This window comes from Tiliqua scincoides, chromosome 5 (genome assembly GCF_035046505.1).
Source record: "Tiliqua scincoides isolate rTilSci1 chromosome 5, rTilSci1.hap2, whole genome shotgun sequence".
Classification (NCBI taxonomy): domain Eukaryota; kingdom Metazoa; phylum Chordata; class Lepidosauria; order Squamata; family Scincidae; genus Tiliqua; species Tiliqua scincoides.
The window spans coordinates 25,554,606-25,568,855 of NC_089825.1; the positions used below are offsets into that span (position 1 = coordinate 25,554,606).

A 14,250-nucleotide genomic window follows, 5' to 3' on the forward strand; every position below is an offset into this window, starting at 1 on the left:
CATCATGATGTGTTCTGTGGTGACATTGAGTGAAAGAAGCAGCCTTGGAGTGGCTAGGAAGCGGCTGCAGGCAACTTCTTCTCATTCCCTGTGTCTTTTAAAGGGCATCCCTGGTATCCGTGGAACCATGGATAACTGAAACTGTGGATATGGAATCCACTGATACTGGGGTACACATGTACTCAAAATTACACTGAAAATCCCTGACCTCAGGAAAAATAGGTACTGTTGCTTTAAAAGTGATAAGAAGCAGACAGGTTTGGAGGGAACAGCAGCTTCCTTCTCTGATGTCAGGCTACTTTCAGGCATATGCAAGTGGTTCTCAGCCTCTGCTGAGGTTCCATTCCTGGAATCCCCAAGAAACTGCAGATAAATAAATCTGTGGGTCAGGCACCCAGACTCTCCAAACATGATCAGAGCTGCTCTCTGATCACATCCAGAGGGTGTTCTGAGGGCCAGGGAGGCCTTCCCAGTCCTCAGAATGCCTTCTAAAGGAATTAAAACATCACGTCTGTTTTTTTTCCAAAAGCCAGAAGTGACTTTCTGAGGCATGGGGAGGCCTTCCTGGCCCTCAAAACACTCTCCAGACGCTACCAGAATGCAGCTCCAGTTGCATTCGTAGGGTCCCAGGTCAGGCCTGAACAAAGTTTGCAGGACCTGCATTGAGTCAAATCTACGGATATAAAGTGGTTGACAAGTTCCGACCTGTTCAGGGCCCCCCGTATCTGCGAATCCTTTATCTGCGGTTCCAGTTAACTGTGGATTGGGCCCATGTCTCTTCTGGAGCTGAAGGGATCTGGGCTCCCCTCACTTCTGGATGGTTTTCTGAGCCCCGCAGAAACCGCCCGTGTCTGCTGCGGGCCTCAGAATGGCGAAAAAGGACAAAGTAAATGCTACTTCTGGCTTCAGGAAAAAAACTAGAAGTGGCAGTTTTAATGCCTTATAACAGTGTTTCTCAAACTGTGTGTCGGGACCCACTCACGAGCCAATTTCAGGTAGGTTCCCATTCATTTTAATGTTTTATTTTTAATACATAATTCTACCATGGTATGTGACTGCATTTGGGGAAATTTTTTAATGGAAACTTTTAACAGGCTACTACTATGTATATGCTTTTAACAATGATAGTAAATGGGACTTACTCCTGGGTAAGTGTGGGTAGGGTTGCAGCCAAAAATTTTTTTCCTGCTTGATGATGTCACTTCCAGTCATGACATCACTTCTGATGGGTCCTGACAGATTTTTATTCTAAAAAGTGGGCCCCAGTGCTAAACATTTGAGAACCACTGCCTTGTAAGGCTTTCCCCAGCCTCCTAATGCCTTATAAGGCCTTAAAAACATTACTTCCGCTTTCCCTCTAGCAATTGGAAGTACCTTTTTTTTTTTTTTTTGCCTTTTTGGCCATTCTGAGGCCCTCAGCAGCCATGGACAGTCATCCATGACTTCTGCAGACCTCAGAAGACCCTCCAGAGGGGAGGAAGGGGAGCCCAGCTTCCTTAGTCTTCGAAGGGCAGGGGGCGTCCCTGATTATCTGTGGTTTCTTTTAACCGTGGGGTGTTCCAGAACAGAACCCTTGTAGATACCAAGTCATGCCTGTATTTAGTAAGTTGAATTGCCATCACAGTTTAAACTCTCTTTTGTACTGTTGTTTTCTGCCAAGTGCATATAGCCGAATTTGCACAAGCAGCTGTGCCTAAGGTGAGGAGCAGCTGTATGTTAGTTTTTAAAGCTTTTTTAATAATTGTTTTCAGAACATGGCAGTAGATGATAAAAAGAAGGAAGTATTTGTAATGGGAGAAAAGAATAACTTTAAATTATTGTTAATAAACTTGCCCATTGTGTTCTCAGTCGAATGTAGGGCAATGCCTTAATTAAAACCAAGCAGAAAGATGGCAGACAGCAAACTTTCAAATCCTATAGGGTTATTTCTCAGAATAAATAAGCAATAGAGGGAAAATAATGGGGATATATTATGGTGTTCCCAGCAGTCTGCAGTTTATAAAATCAAAGTATGGAGTCCAGGAGGTTTTCATGCAAACCTAAATTAAGGCCGAAATGTGCAAAAACCCCAGTGGAAATGTGCATTTCCTATGTAATAAGTGCATATTTGAATGCAATGCCTAAGTGAGTTTCTTTGTCTATGAAACATCTGTAAGTTTTTTGCTATGGAATATCCAAGTACCTCTTCCCCCTTTTTTTAACCTCTTAATGTGTTAGTTTGGAACCTTCCAGACACATTTCTGAATGTATTGTTGCAAACCCACATGATTCTCAGTATCTATGAGTTTGATCAGTGAGAAGAACTCCTAGATTGTCTTTCTTATCACAGCTCCCCCTCTTGTTTTTGGCTTTAAAAACACCTCTTAACCTCTTAAAGGTTAAACACCTTTAACCACCTCTCCCTCTTGCTCATGGGCTAGTAGGAGAGACATCAGCTAAAGCAGCTTTTGCTCAATCTTTTGCTCTATCTCAGTGGCTCCCAAATTTTTTGGCACTAGAATTCACTTTTTAAAATGACACTCTGTTGCAGCAATTTTCAACCACTGTGCCATGGCACATACATGTGCTGCGAATTGTCCACAGGTGTGCTGCAGGAGTTTGGGAAAAGTTTATTTATTCATAGGACCATTGAGGAAGGGTCCGTAAATGTGCTGCAGGAGTTTGGGGGATAGGACCTGTTGGTAGCACAGTGTGCCTTGTCAGTTGTCGATAACTGATGATGTGCTTTGACCATTTTAGCATCTTGTCAATGTGCTGTGAGATGAAAAAGGCTGAAAATTTGCTGAGGACCGACTAACTTTATAAGACACAAAAAAGTTTCACTTTACCAGCCTCTCAAGCTTTTGTTTTTATCCTTTATACTATGGTGGTGGTGGGGGGGGTGCTTTCTAGAGCATTCGAGCTCCACATTCATTGGATTGGCACCATTCTGGTGACCTTGCATTCCCCTTTGTCTGGCCTTCAATAAGAACCTAGGCTGAGGTAAACACTCAGTTTTGTTTTCCTTAGGTCAGCTTGAGGGGTGGGATGGCATCCTTCTCAAGAGTTTGTTGGGGCCTGTGTTAATTTGGTGAGGACCATTCTGGTGGCATTGTGTTCCCATTGGTCTTGCCTCGCTTTCCATAGGGCTCAATGCATTTTCCTTATCAGCTTGTCAGTTTTGCGACAGTTGCTGTCTCCCTGCTAAATATTAGAAGGCATCACTTTGAAAGGTGCATCTTTGCCCAGTCAGCAAGAGTTAAATCTAATTGTATATTAATAAAGCATTTTTATAAGACCTTATTAATTATATTATATTTTATTTAGATTTATTATATTTTATTAAGTTTATACCTAATAACTTTTCAATTATGACCAATACATGGAAAAGTAGATACTAAAAATATATGCATGACCACCCTTTAAATGGCTAAAGTTATTAATTCCATATGATTTTTTATTACAGCCGTGACTTTGTTTTGTGATATTACCCTGCACATTCCTAATCTCATCTTATCTTGGAAGCTAAGCAGGGTCAGGCCTGGTTAGTACTTGGATGGGAGACCGCATGGGAATACCAGGTGCTGTAGGCTTATACCATAGTCTTTCAAGACTAAAGGTTGCCAACCATGTTGACTGATGAATGTGTGTTTTTTCTCTGGTTAGCTTAACAAAAGTCAGAAGACACAAAATCCAGTCTTTCAAGCAGTCTCATGTGATTCAAAGTTCTTAAGTGCCCTTTATTTCTTTATATGCTTATTTTCCATTTTTGTTGTTATATTTTCTGTTTAGGACTTGCAAGAGCAAAGTCTGTCCCCAGTCACACATACTCAAATGAAGTGGTTACCCTATGGTACAGGCCTCCAGATGTTCTCTTGGGCTCAACAGAATATTCCACCTGCCTTGACATGTGGTAAGAAGATACTGCTTTTAAAACAGAATCTATGTGTTGCAGTAAGAACTGTTGGGCTTATTTGCCATGGTCTATGAAGAATCCATGTGTCTTACTGCTTTGACTTTGTTTAGGAAAACAGCTTGACAAGTGTATTAGATAAATACTAAACTGTTCAGACTTATTTGCATATAGTGTGATCCTGAGAAACCTCTGTGCAACCTCCAACAGTTAATGACATATGTGCGCACATGAATAGTGGTGTGTTTCAAGGAAGTAATTTGATTGTTTATTTTGTCTTTTATTCTCTTAATCCAATTTTCTGGACAGATCTACAGAGAAACTGGAGCCAAGGTGGTGTAGTGGTTTGGGAGGTGGACTTAGACCAGGAAGATCCAGGTTAAAATCCCCCCTCAGCCGTGAAGTTTCCTGGGTCACTTTCTCTCAGCCTCGCCTACCTCACAGGGTTGTTGTGAGGACAGAAGGAGGGGAGCAGCGGTGTACACCACCCTGAGCTCCTTGGAGGAAGGGCGGTATAAAAATGTGAAAAATAAATATTCATATAGATTCCATATCATATTTTAGAGCCTTGAAAGCCAAATAAACAAGCAACACAAAAACCGACTTTGAAAGAACACATATTTATGTTTGATTTTTTTTTTAAGAATCTTGAGAATTTTCTACATAAACAATAAATGCTTCACATTTCTGGTTTGAAAACTCAACCAAAGAGTAAAGTGACTAGGCCTAGAGAGCTTAACTCTTCATGGAAGGAGGTTCTGTCCTCCTCACCCACACAGTTCTTTTGCTGATAAAATTGTTCTTCTCCACTGTACGTTACTGAGGCAGAGCCATGTTTAAACAAATGGTTCTGTCACCATAATATCTAGTTTAACCTTACTTTGCTGCTGGAATAGCAGTGTGTGTGTAACTCCATAATAATGAATCCTTCAAATATGACTTCATAATCAAGATGTTACTTTTGGGGAGGTGGGGGAAGCAGTTAGAAGATGAAAAATTCAAATGACCTATGCAGCATTATTCTGATAAAAACAAATACCAAATTCAAATATTTATCATGTAAAAGACATAGATCGTGCTTTTGGCAGGAATGTATCTGAAGCCCTTTATAGAAAAGCTTTAAGAAGTATAAGATATCTTTCAAAAACAAATACTGTAGTAAGAGAGATCATTGATGCCACATGGAGACCTCCCTCCCACCTCGCTATATTACCATTGCCAAGGTGAAAATTGGCCCTAGCTGGAGGACACAAAAAGAATGTCTTTAATAATGGACATGAAATATTGATGTCCCCTGATGTAGGACCTTTAACACAAGTCAAAAAGATATACAGGGGGCTTTTCAAGAGGAATGCTTTGTTCCAGGTGAAAAATGAGTCTGTACTGATTGCATCTATCAAATATATGAATCTAGCAAAGTGAAAAATAATTCATCCTCTGGAAAATACGAAGCAATCACAAGCTGAGGCTACAGTCAAGAGCAAACAGATCAAATAGATGACAGATGAAAAGCCCCTCATTGGTGTCTCAATTGACATGCATAGTGAAGTATATGCAGTTGGTAAATCCATTGTTAACACAATGTTCCTTTATGCGTTGCATGGAATGTGAGTCAGCTGATTTCAACAGAATCTATTTCTTGTGGTATAGTTATGAAGATAACAGCATGCACATTATTGGAGGCCAGAAAATACAGCAGATGTCTTCAGAGTATTTTGTGGAATACAGTTTTGCCTATAAGATGTGCTTATCCATATTGGGTTGTGTTATAAGCCAGCAATATATCCTATCTCAGTGTTTATGTATACAAAAGTGCCAAGTGCAGGATACCATCATTTAGAGTACAACTATTAAAACACGTAGGATGTGTGAAGTATTTCTTTTTCACTTTTTTAACTTAAAGAAAGTTGGAAGGCAACTTAAAAAGTTAAAACATTTAGAACACAATTTTGAAGTTGGCAGATTAAACAGCAGCAGCAACTATCGAGTTAAACAACATCCAATATAGTGTGCTTATGGAAGGAAATTGCATTGTGAGTATAGGTGGGACCTCAGTATCCACTGATTCGGCATTCACTGATTTGACTCACCACTGTTACCAGGGTCCACCTTTAAATGCCTTAAAGGTCCACCTTTAAGGAAAATTTTACCAAAATTTCATTTCCTACCTTCACACTGTTAAATAATTATTATTTCATTCCATTAGATTCCATTAGTCACCCCATCTAGTGGCTAAATACAGTGTAGTGTCTATACCAGTATGTTCTGGAGCAACAATGGAGGAGCAAGAAACCTGGAAGTGGGTCTTTAAATCTATTTTTCACTGATATCCACTGATATCCACTGATATTCACTGGTATCCACTGATTTTTTTTATCCATGGGGGGTTCCGGAACCCTCCTCATTCCTGATAATGAGGCCTGACCTCATAGAGTGTGTGTGTGTATTGCACAGGTTCATTTCTCGATATGAGAAATGCGACCATTTACACAGTCATTTGCAGGCATCAGGATGTATCAGGGCTGAAGCTAGTATTCATGGCGCCTGCTGAGGGCTGGAAGTGACATCATTAAGCCAAAAGTGACATCATGATAACCAGAAATAAGCACTTTCTTCTCACTTAGAAACTCATTAGGTGCAAATAACAAAAGAGAAAATGTGCAAATCATATTTTCAAGATATGAGAGCCCAATTATAACGGGGGCCAGATAAATTGCTTCTGGAGGGCCACAGTTGGCCTGTGGGCCTTATGTTTGACATCCCTGGAGAGAAGAATAGATGGAACTGTTGGAGCATTGATCAAGTGCAAGTGTGTGAGTGAGGGAGGTATGCAAATAGTACATGTGTGTAATGTGAGAGTTATGTGTAGGGGCAATGGATGGAAATACCATTGCAATGGTGTTTGATTAACTGTTATTTTAGTCTGGTTTCCACTTGCTTTCATAAGGGGAAAAATTGCTAGTCTTCTACATTAGTTTGGTGGTTATAAGGAATGGCTTTTATGATATGTCTTGGAATTGAAAAGAAGGCTGCAGCTGTGCTGAGGGACAAATACTAAAAAGGAATACAAATAATAACCACTGGCTAAGGTCTAAAAAGCAGGTGGCAGTGGCTGCAAGCTATTTATACACTTCATTTGTCATTGGAGGGCATTGAGAGAGTAACCAAATGCTAATGATTCATGTACAGTATTAACATTCTTCAGCTTTCTCTGTAAATAGCCACAAGCAATTTAAGAATATTAATGAAGATCTACGTGCATTAGCCATGTAAGCTAGCAACAGGAATCAATGTAGAGTGTGCTGCAATTTGCTACTGTCAGAATACAGTAGAAGAATGATACTGTGCTCAGTGTATTAAGAAACATGAAACTTTATCAAGGAATTACTGATGAAGGTCTCTTCTCTCCCCATCCTTTTCCTTTGGTTTATATGATCAGAAAATGGCACTGGTGACGGGATAGGATTGGGTTGACAAGTCACTAATTGGTCTTATTGATTTCAGTGGTGTTTAAGGATGGCTACCTTCCTTTGGATACTACAGCCTGAGGTATTTGTCTCTTCTGTTTTTTCTGTGTTAACAACTTTCTATAATCTTGAGACTTTAAAAAAAACCACAAAAATCGCTAAAGTTATCAATAATATCCTAATAGTTTAGGATGTGAGACTAACAATCTACTGTAACTTTAATCAAGGAAAGTGACAATAAAAACTCTGCTTTTTCCTCTTTATTATCTTGCACAGTGCAAAATATTCTACAAGTCATTCCCATTTTATAATTGGAAAACACCAAGGCTGTAAAGTAAACTCTGGGCCTGCAAATAGCCATAGGTCTGGTTGCCTGTGGTGAATAAAAATTCACCTGGCAACCAGTTGAGTCCCCATTCTTCCTGCTGTTATAGAAAAATGACTATCTTTGTAAGACTCTAAATGGCATAATCCTAGTTATGTCTGCTCAGAAGTAAGTCCCATTAAGTTCAATGGGACTCACTGTTAAGAGTGTATAGAATTGTAGCCTTAAACTGTAAGTTCATCTTAAAGGGAAAAAACAACCCTAAGCCCCATCTGGAAGGAGCACACATCTGTGAGTCCTGGCTCTAAAAAGTTGGTTGGTATTAAGCAGGGGTACCCAAACCCCAGCCCAGGGGCCCTCGAGGACTCCCAATCTGACCTGCAGGGAGCACCAGTCTCCAATGAGCCTCTGGCCCTCTGGAGACTTGCTGGAGCCCATGCTGGCCCGACACAACTGCTCTCAGCATGAGGACGACTGTTCGACCTCTCACCCGAGATGTGGGACGAGGGCTCCCTCCACTACTTGCTGTTTAACATCTGTGATACAGCAGCAGCAGCGAAGGAAAGGCCGCCCTTGCTTTGTGCAAGGTCTTTTATAGGCCTTGAGCTATTGCAAGACCTTCATTCATTCATATAAGTTTCATCTCTAATATATTCATTTATGTAAACTTATGTAAATTTATTCACATTTGAAATGCAAATTCTTTTTTCCCCCAGCCCTGTCATAGTGTCAGAGAGATGATGTGGCCCTCCTGCCAAAAAGTTTGGATGCCCCTGGTATTAAGGAAGGTTACATTCTTGGAGGGTTCACACCTCCTTTCAGACTTACCACTAAAGCTGCAGTTTTCAAACTCCCAGGGAGTTTGAAAACCCCAGATGTTGCAGGAAGGGGAGGCAGCAGGGGCAGGGGGAAGGCAGCAGCGTGATCCCCAGGATCATGCTGCTGGGGGGGGGGCTGCAGGAGCTTGGGTACACATACCAAAGCCTCCTGCAGTCTCCCGGGGGTGAAAGTGCTCTCTGCTTCCGCTGAACTGGAAGTGGAGCGCAATCACTCCTCTTTCACTTTTGAAGCTTGGGGGAGCCCTGCAGACAGCCACGCAGGACTCCCCACACCCCCGGGAGGCTGCAGAAGGCTGTGGTAACTGTACCCAAGCCCCTGCAGCCCCCCCCCCAGCAGCGCGATCCTGGGGATCATGCTGCTGCCTCCTCCCTGCTTCCCGGCTGCCCCCACTCCTTAAGGGGAAACAGGCCAGGGCCCACAGGTGCCCCAGTCTGAAAAGTTCTACACTAAAGCACTAAGGCTGAAAGATAAAGGTGACCTTGTGTACAGGTTCTAACCATCCTTTTTTATGTTCCTCTTAAAAAATTTTGTGTGTATGTTCATTGATTAAACTTTTTTCTCTGTTTGTAATTTATATTCACCTTGTGTAATTATTATTTTTTCTCATTTGCTCTCTTTTGGTTTCATATTTGTGATATTTACGTCAGCTAAAATCTGGTGTAAATCATTAGCATTTTTCCTAGTAGTTAGGATCAGTAAGTAAAATAAAATGACATTAAATATGCAATTCATTGTGGAATATCTGTCCTGAATAACCGATCATACTTCTGCACTGTGCACGATGCATCCAATTTAAATTATGGTTGTCATTTGGTATTAAAGAAGACTGGTGCTAAATTCAACAAGCCAGTGCAAAAATCCCACTGGACTATATTAATATGATCCAAAGATTTAGAGGCAGCTGTTGACAGAGAATTTTGAGATCTTGTCATTAATAAGAACCTGTAACAGAATTGTCCCAGTTAGTCTCTCCAATCCCCAATGCTCTTTTTATTTGAAATATGTTGTGACCCATACAAAATTCTAGGTCCTTTTAAGATGTGAATGGACCAGAAATGCTTGATACATACATTGAATTAGGGAAGGAAGAGTTTGTATTTAGGGAGACATTGTTGACAAGAGTCTCATTATTGGTTGAATTTTTCTCACCTAAAACAATGTTTGAATAGAAAATTGTGAGAAGGTATCTTGAGAGAAGTAAATATATTTTAGATGAAACTAGAGTATTGCTCTTACATATTTACTGCCCTTTTTTAAAGTTGGAGGAGGTGAACTGAAAGTTTGAGAAGGGTTCTTGAGAAGTGGTAATGAGGTAAATCCCTGTATAAATCTTTAAAGCTCATCTCAACTTGTGCTATGGGTGATATCCAAGGAGATTTATCAAAGAAGGAATGTAAACTATAGAAAGGCCAGGTTTTGTGGTTGGGAATTTCTTTTACATGTGGTAGACTTACAAACTACTCATCATGGCAGAAAACTCTAGGACTGTTTCTCAAATTGTGGGTCGGGACCCACTAGGTGGGTTGCGAACCAGTTTCAGCTGGATCCCCATTCATTTCAATATTTTTAATATATTAGATTTGGTGTTACCATGGTATGTGACTGCATTTAGGGAAATGTTGCAGACCTGTACTTTTAACAAGCTACTATATATATTCTTTTAACAATGATAGTCAATGGCACTTACTCCTGGGTAAGTGTGGGTAGGATTGCAGCCTAGGATGGTTAAAAATTTTCCTGCTTGTCACTTCCGGTCATGATATCACTTCTGGTGGGCCCTGACATATTCTCATTCTAAAAAAGTGGGTTCCGGTGCTAAATGTGTGAGAACCACTACTCTAGAAGGAATAGATCAGATCGAAACATGATCCAGTGGTCACGTTGATTATGACTTTGTACAACTTCTTGATCATTTTCTTAGATGTTTGGGGTGTTAGTTTTAAAAATAATGTTGTTTGACTGTGAATTTGTTTACTTCAGAAAAAAAAATGGTTGTATCTATATTTAGCTATGAGTCGTTGTCTGTAGTTCGATGATGCATGAAAATGTGGCCCATCACCATTTCCAAGACACTGGGAATTGTATTACTTGAGTTTAAAACAGTCAAGCTAGCTGAGATTTCATTTCTCTTGAGTTCGTTTCTCTTGAGTTCATTTCTCAAGAGAAATGAACTCATTTCCAATTAATTAAATATGAAAAAATCTCATATGGAGACATTGAGACTTTTTCATTTATTTTATTTTGGAATCTATGTAATTAATATAGACTGATTATGGGATGTTGAAATCCTGTGGAAATATCTGAATTAAAGCTTTTAGTTTGTGATTCTACTATATTTAGTGTATGAATTTGCCTTCTAAGATGAATTCCTTACTTGACTTGAAAATTGCATATCTATATTTTATACATCTTTAATATACTATCTAAATTAGAAGAAACAGTTGTAGTTTACTAAGCTTATTTTCCATTTACCTTTTATTTACCATTTATCCTGCTTTACTTCTGCACTCCAGGTGGCTTCTGCAGCCATGTATGACAAGTTATGTGGTGATAGTTTTTGATCAATTGTACACAAAGTAACCATATATAGTATTTTATTATATTACCAGATGTGAAATGTATTTGGGTTTAACTTTACAAAACTTATCACTGCGAAAGCACTGATTACTTTCTGTATTGGACAATTCAGATGAACCAGTTACACTTGGATTCCAGTGGACATATATGTCATTTATAGAAATCCTTCCTTGTTGGAAAAACTGTTGTATCGTCACCTTGCATCCAACATAGTTTGGGCCCACTCTACAGCAGTGTTTTCAACATGGTACCAGTACCACTAGTGGTAGGTCACAGTTATGGCAGGCAGTACTTGGCTGCAGTGTTCTGCCTGACTTGACCATGTCAGGAAATACGGTAGTGATGTACCAATACCGAAGTCTGGCTGTGCAGAAATCTGTCAGCTGTACCGCATACTTAACCTAATGTTGATATTGCTCAACACATACAGCACTGCACTGCAGTAACTTTAATGTTGTTTTGAAGGATTGTGTTTATGCAGACAGTTCATAGGCTGATAGATCATCTTGAGGTATTTCATCAGGATCATTGAAACCCTGTATTAACAGATAAGAATTTGTCACCCATCACTGGTCTGAATAAAAGTCATTTTCTAGCTCTTCATTTCAATGTGTGAAAGAGTTATTTGGATCATACGTAAATGTCTCCATTTTAAGGTGCTATTTCTTATCTGGCCACAGATGTAACTTCATATAATTTTCAGGTTGGTTGGATACTTGAGAAACCATTTATAAAAGCAGTGCTTATCTACTGCTGCTAAGCATTTTGTACTTTAGACTGTAATATTTATTATACATAAATCACCCCAAGCATCTTGATGTTGTCCAGTGATAAAAGCAGAGGACCTGCCTACAGGCATATGTTCCTTTAGAATGTGAAATATAAGGAAAAGGAAGCAAGGCACAGGAAAAATGGAGATAAGAGAATGAAACCTCCATGAGACAGCCTAGAAAAACAAGTAGGTCTCCTGAGTAAACTGATAAAAGGAAGAGTTCAAATAGCAGGTGGCATCAAGTTGCAGATATGTGGTAAGCGAAGACAGTGGGTTCAACCAAGAAACAGAAATGATTATAAGATTAGGAAGTTTAAAAATTTCAGACAAACAGATAGCAAGGAAGATCAAGGAGGCATCAGGTGAAAGACTTGGAGCAAAAACGTAGTGGCTCTTAAGTGGGGAAAGGAACAAATGCACAGAATGGAGAGGTATTTGCTAATTAGCAGACATGACCAGGTGATCCACAGAATTCACAATAAAATCTGAGATTCAGGTGTATAGGCATACTAGAAATAAGCATGAAAAGAAAAATAGAGAATAAGCATACAGTATGCGACAAGAGGAAAAAGTTATGAAATTTTGACTTTAGTATTAAAAACTAATAAAAGTTTTTAATACAAACCTAAAATAAAACTAAATTTTCATAGTCAGGAACCAAAGGTGACACGTACGTAAAATAAGTTGGGGGGAACAGGAGAGTATAGCATATTGTTGTGGAGAGAGAAAATAAACTGAAGAAAAGTGGGGGCAGGGTGACCCTCTTTTAAAAAACTGAAATTTCTATGCAAAATGCCAAGGGATATGCGTGAGCATTCACATTCCCACCCACTCTCTTCTCCACCCACTCTCTTCTCCAACCTTTTATGGAAAAGTGGAGTGTGAACAATTTGAAAAGTGGAATTGAAGAATAACAATATTCATGTACCATTTAAAGTTCTTGCATCCACTTTTCCAATTTTCCCCCCATCATATACGGAAGTGTTTTACAGTTTGAGGTTCTGTGCGTGCAAAGTATATCTTGGTATCATGTCATAGAGTACATATGTTGTTTTCACAAATCATCAGGATTGACATAAGCGGTTATATTTTTGTGTGTTCATCAGCACTGTTGTCCTGTGAATTTGCAATCCAAGTTCATATATGAGCACGTGCCATTGTTTTGACATTATTATTCTACTTACTGTGGTGATGGCAAGACTCCTGGAAAATTAAGAGAACAATAGGAGTTCAGAATTAAGACAGTATAGCCACATATGCCCCTCTGTATATTAATGGGCTTAGTCATGCTTGATGTCATTAGAGGGCAAGGCATGCATTTCTACATTGTATGGCTGTCACTTCAGCTTTAGTCATGTTTGTTTTGCTATATCACATTCTGTTTAAATAGACATCTGAAATTTATGACATTTTCTATATTTTAAGAGTTCTTGCTATGGAGAAAACAGGAAATCAGAAATTTTTGTAGGCACTGCTAAATCAAATTTAATGGTTGTTTGATAAATGATTATAGATATATTTGGCCTGATCATAAACAGTGGGAGTAACAGTAAACCTGTCTAAGCAGTGAAAACATCTGATGAACAGAAAAGCAGTAGAGTTCATTTCTCCCAACATCTTAGGCTATTCCATATGACACAGTAACACCTATTTTTTTTAATTACTACTATCGTGTTTTTTTATCTAATTAGAACTTTCTGTTTTCTAACAGTAATAACATGAGGTAGTTCATGATTATTTCTATTTTATAGATGAGAATAGAAGCTTAGAAAAGTTAACTTTCCAAGGCTGCCCAAAGAATTCAAGGATGGTATGAGTTTTGAGTCAGGTAATCTGGAGTCTGTGTCCAACAACCTTGGCCACTGGATCAGGGACTCATTTTATATAACAATAATTTTTTAAAAAAATTTGGATAATGGAATTTTGTCAAAGTCTTACTGTGATGAAAAGAATTTCTCTGGCACTTTATTTTGTTTAAGCAATTTTCTGTCTGAATTGAAATTTTTAAGGATTATCTGTGCAATCAGTTATGGATTGTGGCAGGAATAATCATAGTGAAATATTTGCTAAATCATTCAGTTTTCTAAAATTTATTCTGTCTCAGGAGTAAACGCTATTTTATTTTTATCTGTAGTAAATAGCTCCTCATTCTATTCTGGGTTTAAATATCCTCTGTGTTTGACTAAGATATATTGGACTTAATGAAGCACTAACCAAAGTAGATGATGACTGGCAGTTTAATCAATTCAGCTCGCTCAGTAACCAGCAAGGGCATATGGAGTATAATTTCAATATCCTTCCTGAACATACAGAACATAGCTAGAAATTGATGTGAAGTTCTCTTTCATACTCTGCAGGCTCTAATAATGTATTTTCC

At 39.0% G+C, this 14,250-nt stretch overlaps 1 protein-coding gene and 1 pseudogene across 3 annotated transcripts in view; both read left to right on the forward strand.

The window, feature by feature from the left end:
• The window catches only part of CDK14 (cyclin dependent kinase 14), a 348,112-nt gene that overhangs the window by 181,320 nt on the left and 152,542 nt on the right, over positions 1 to 14,250 (forward strand). For all 3 annotated transcript variants that reach the window (XM_066628515.1, XM_066628517.1, XM_066628516.1), the window contains one exon: positions 3,772 to 3,892. In XM_066628515.1, the coding sequence (XP_066484612.1) occupies positions 3,772 to 3,892 (121 nt within the window). The remainder of the gene's footprint in view (positions 1 to 3,771; positions 3,893 to 14,250) is intronic.
• Positions 3,454 to 3,572, forward strand: LOC136655046 (5S ribosomal RNA; annotated as a pseudogene).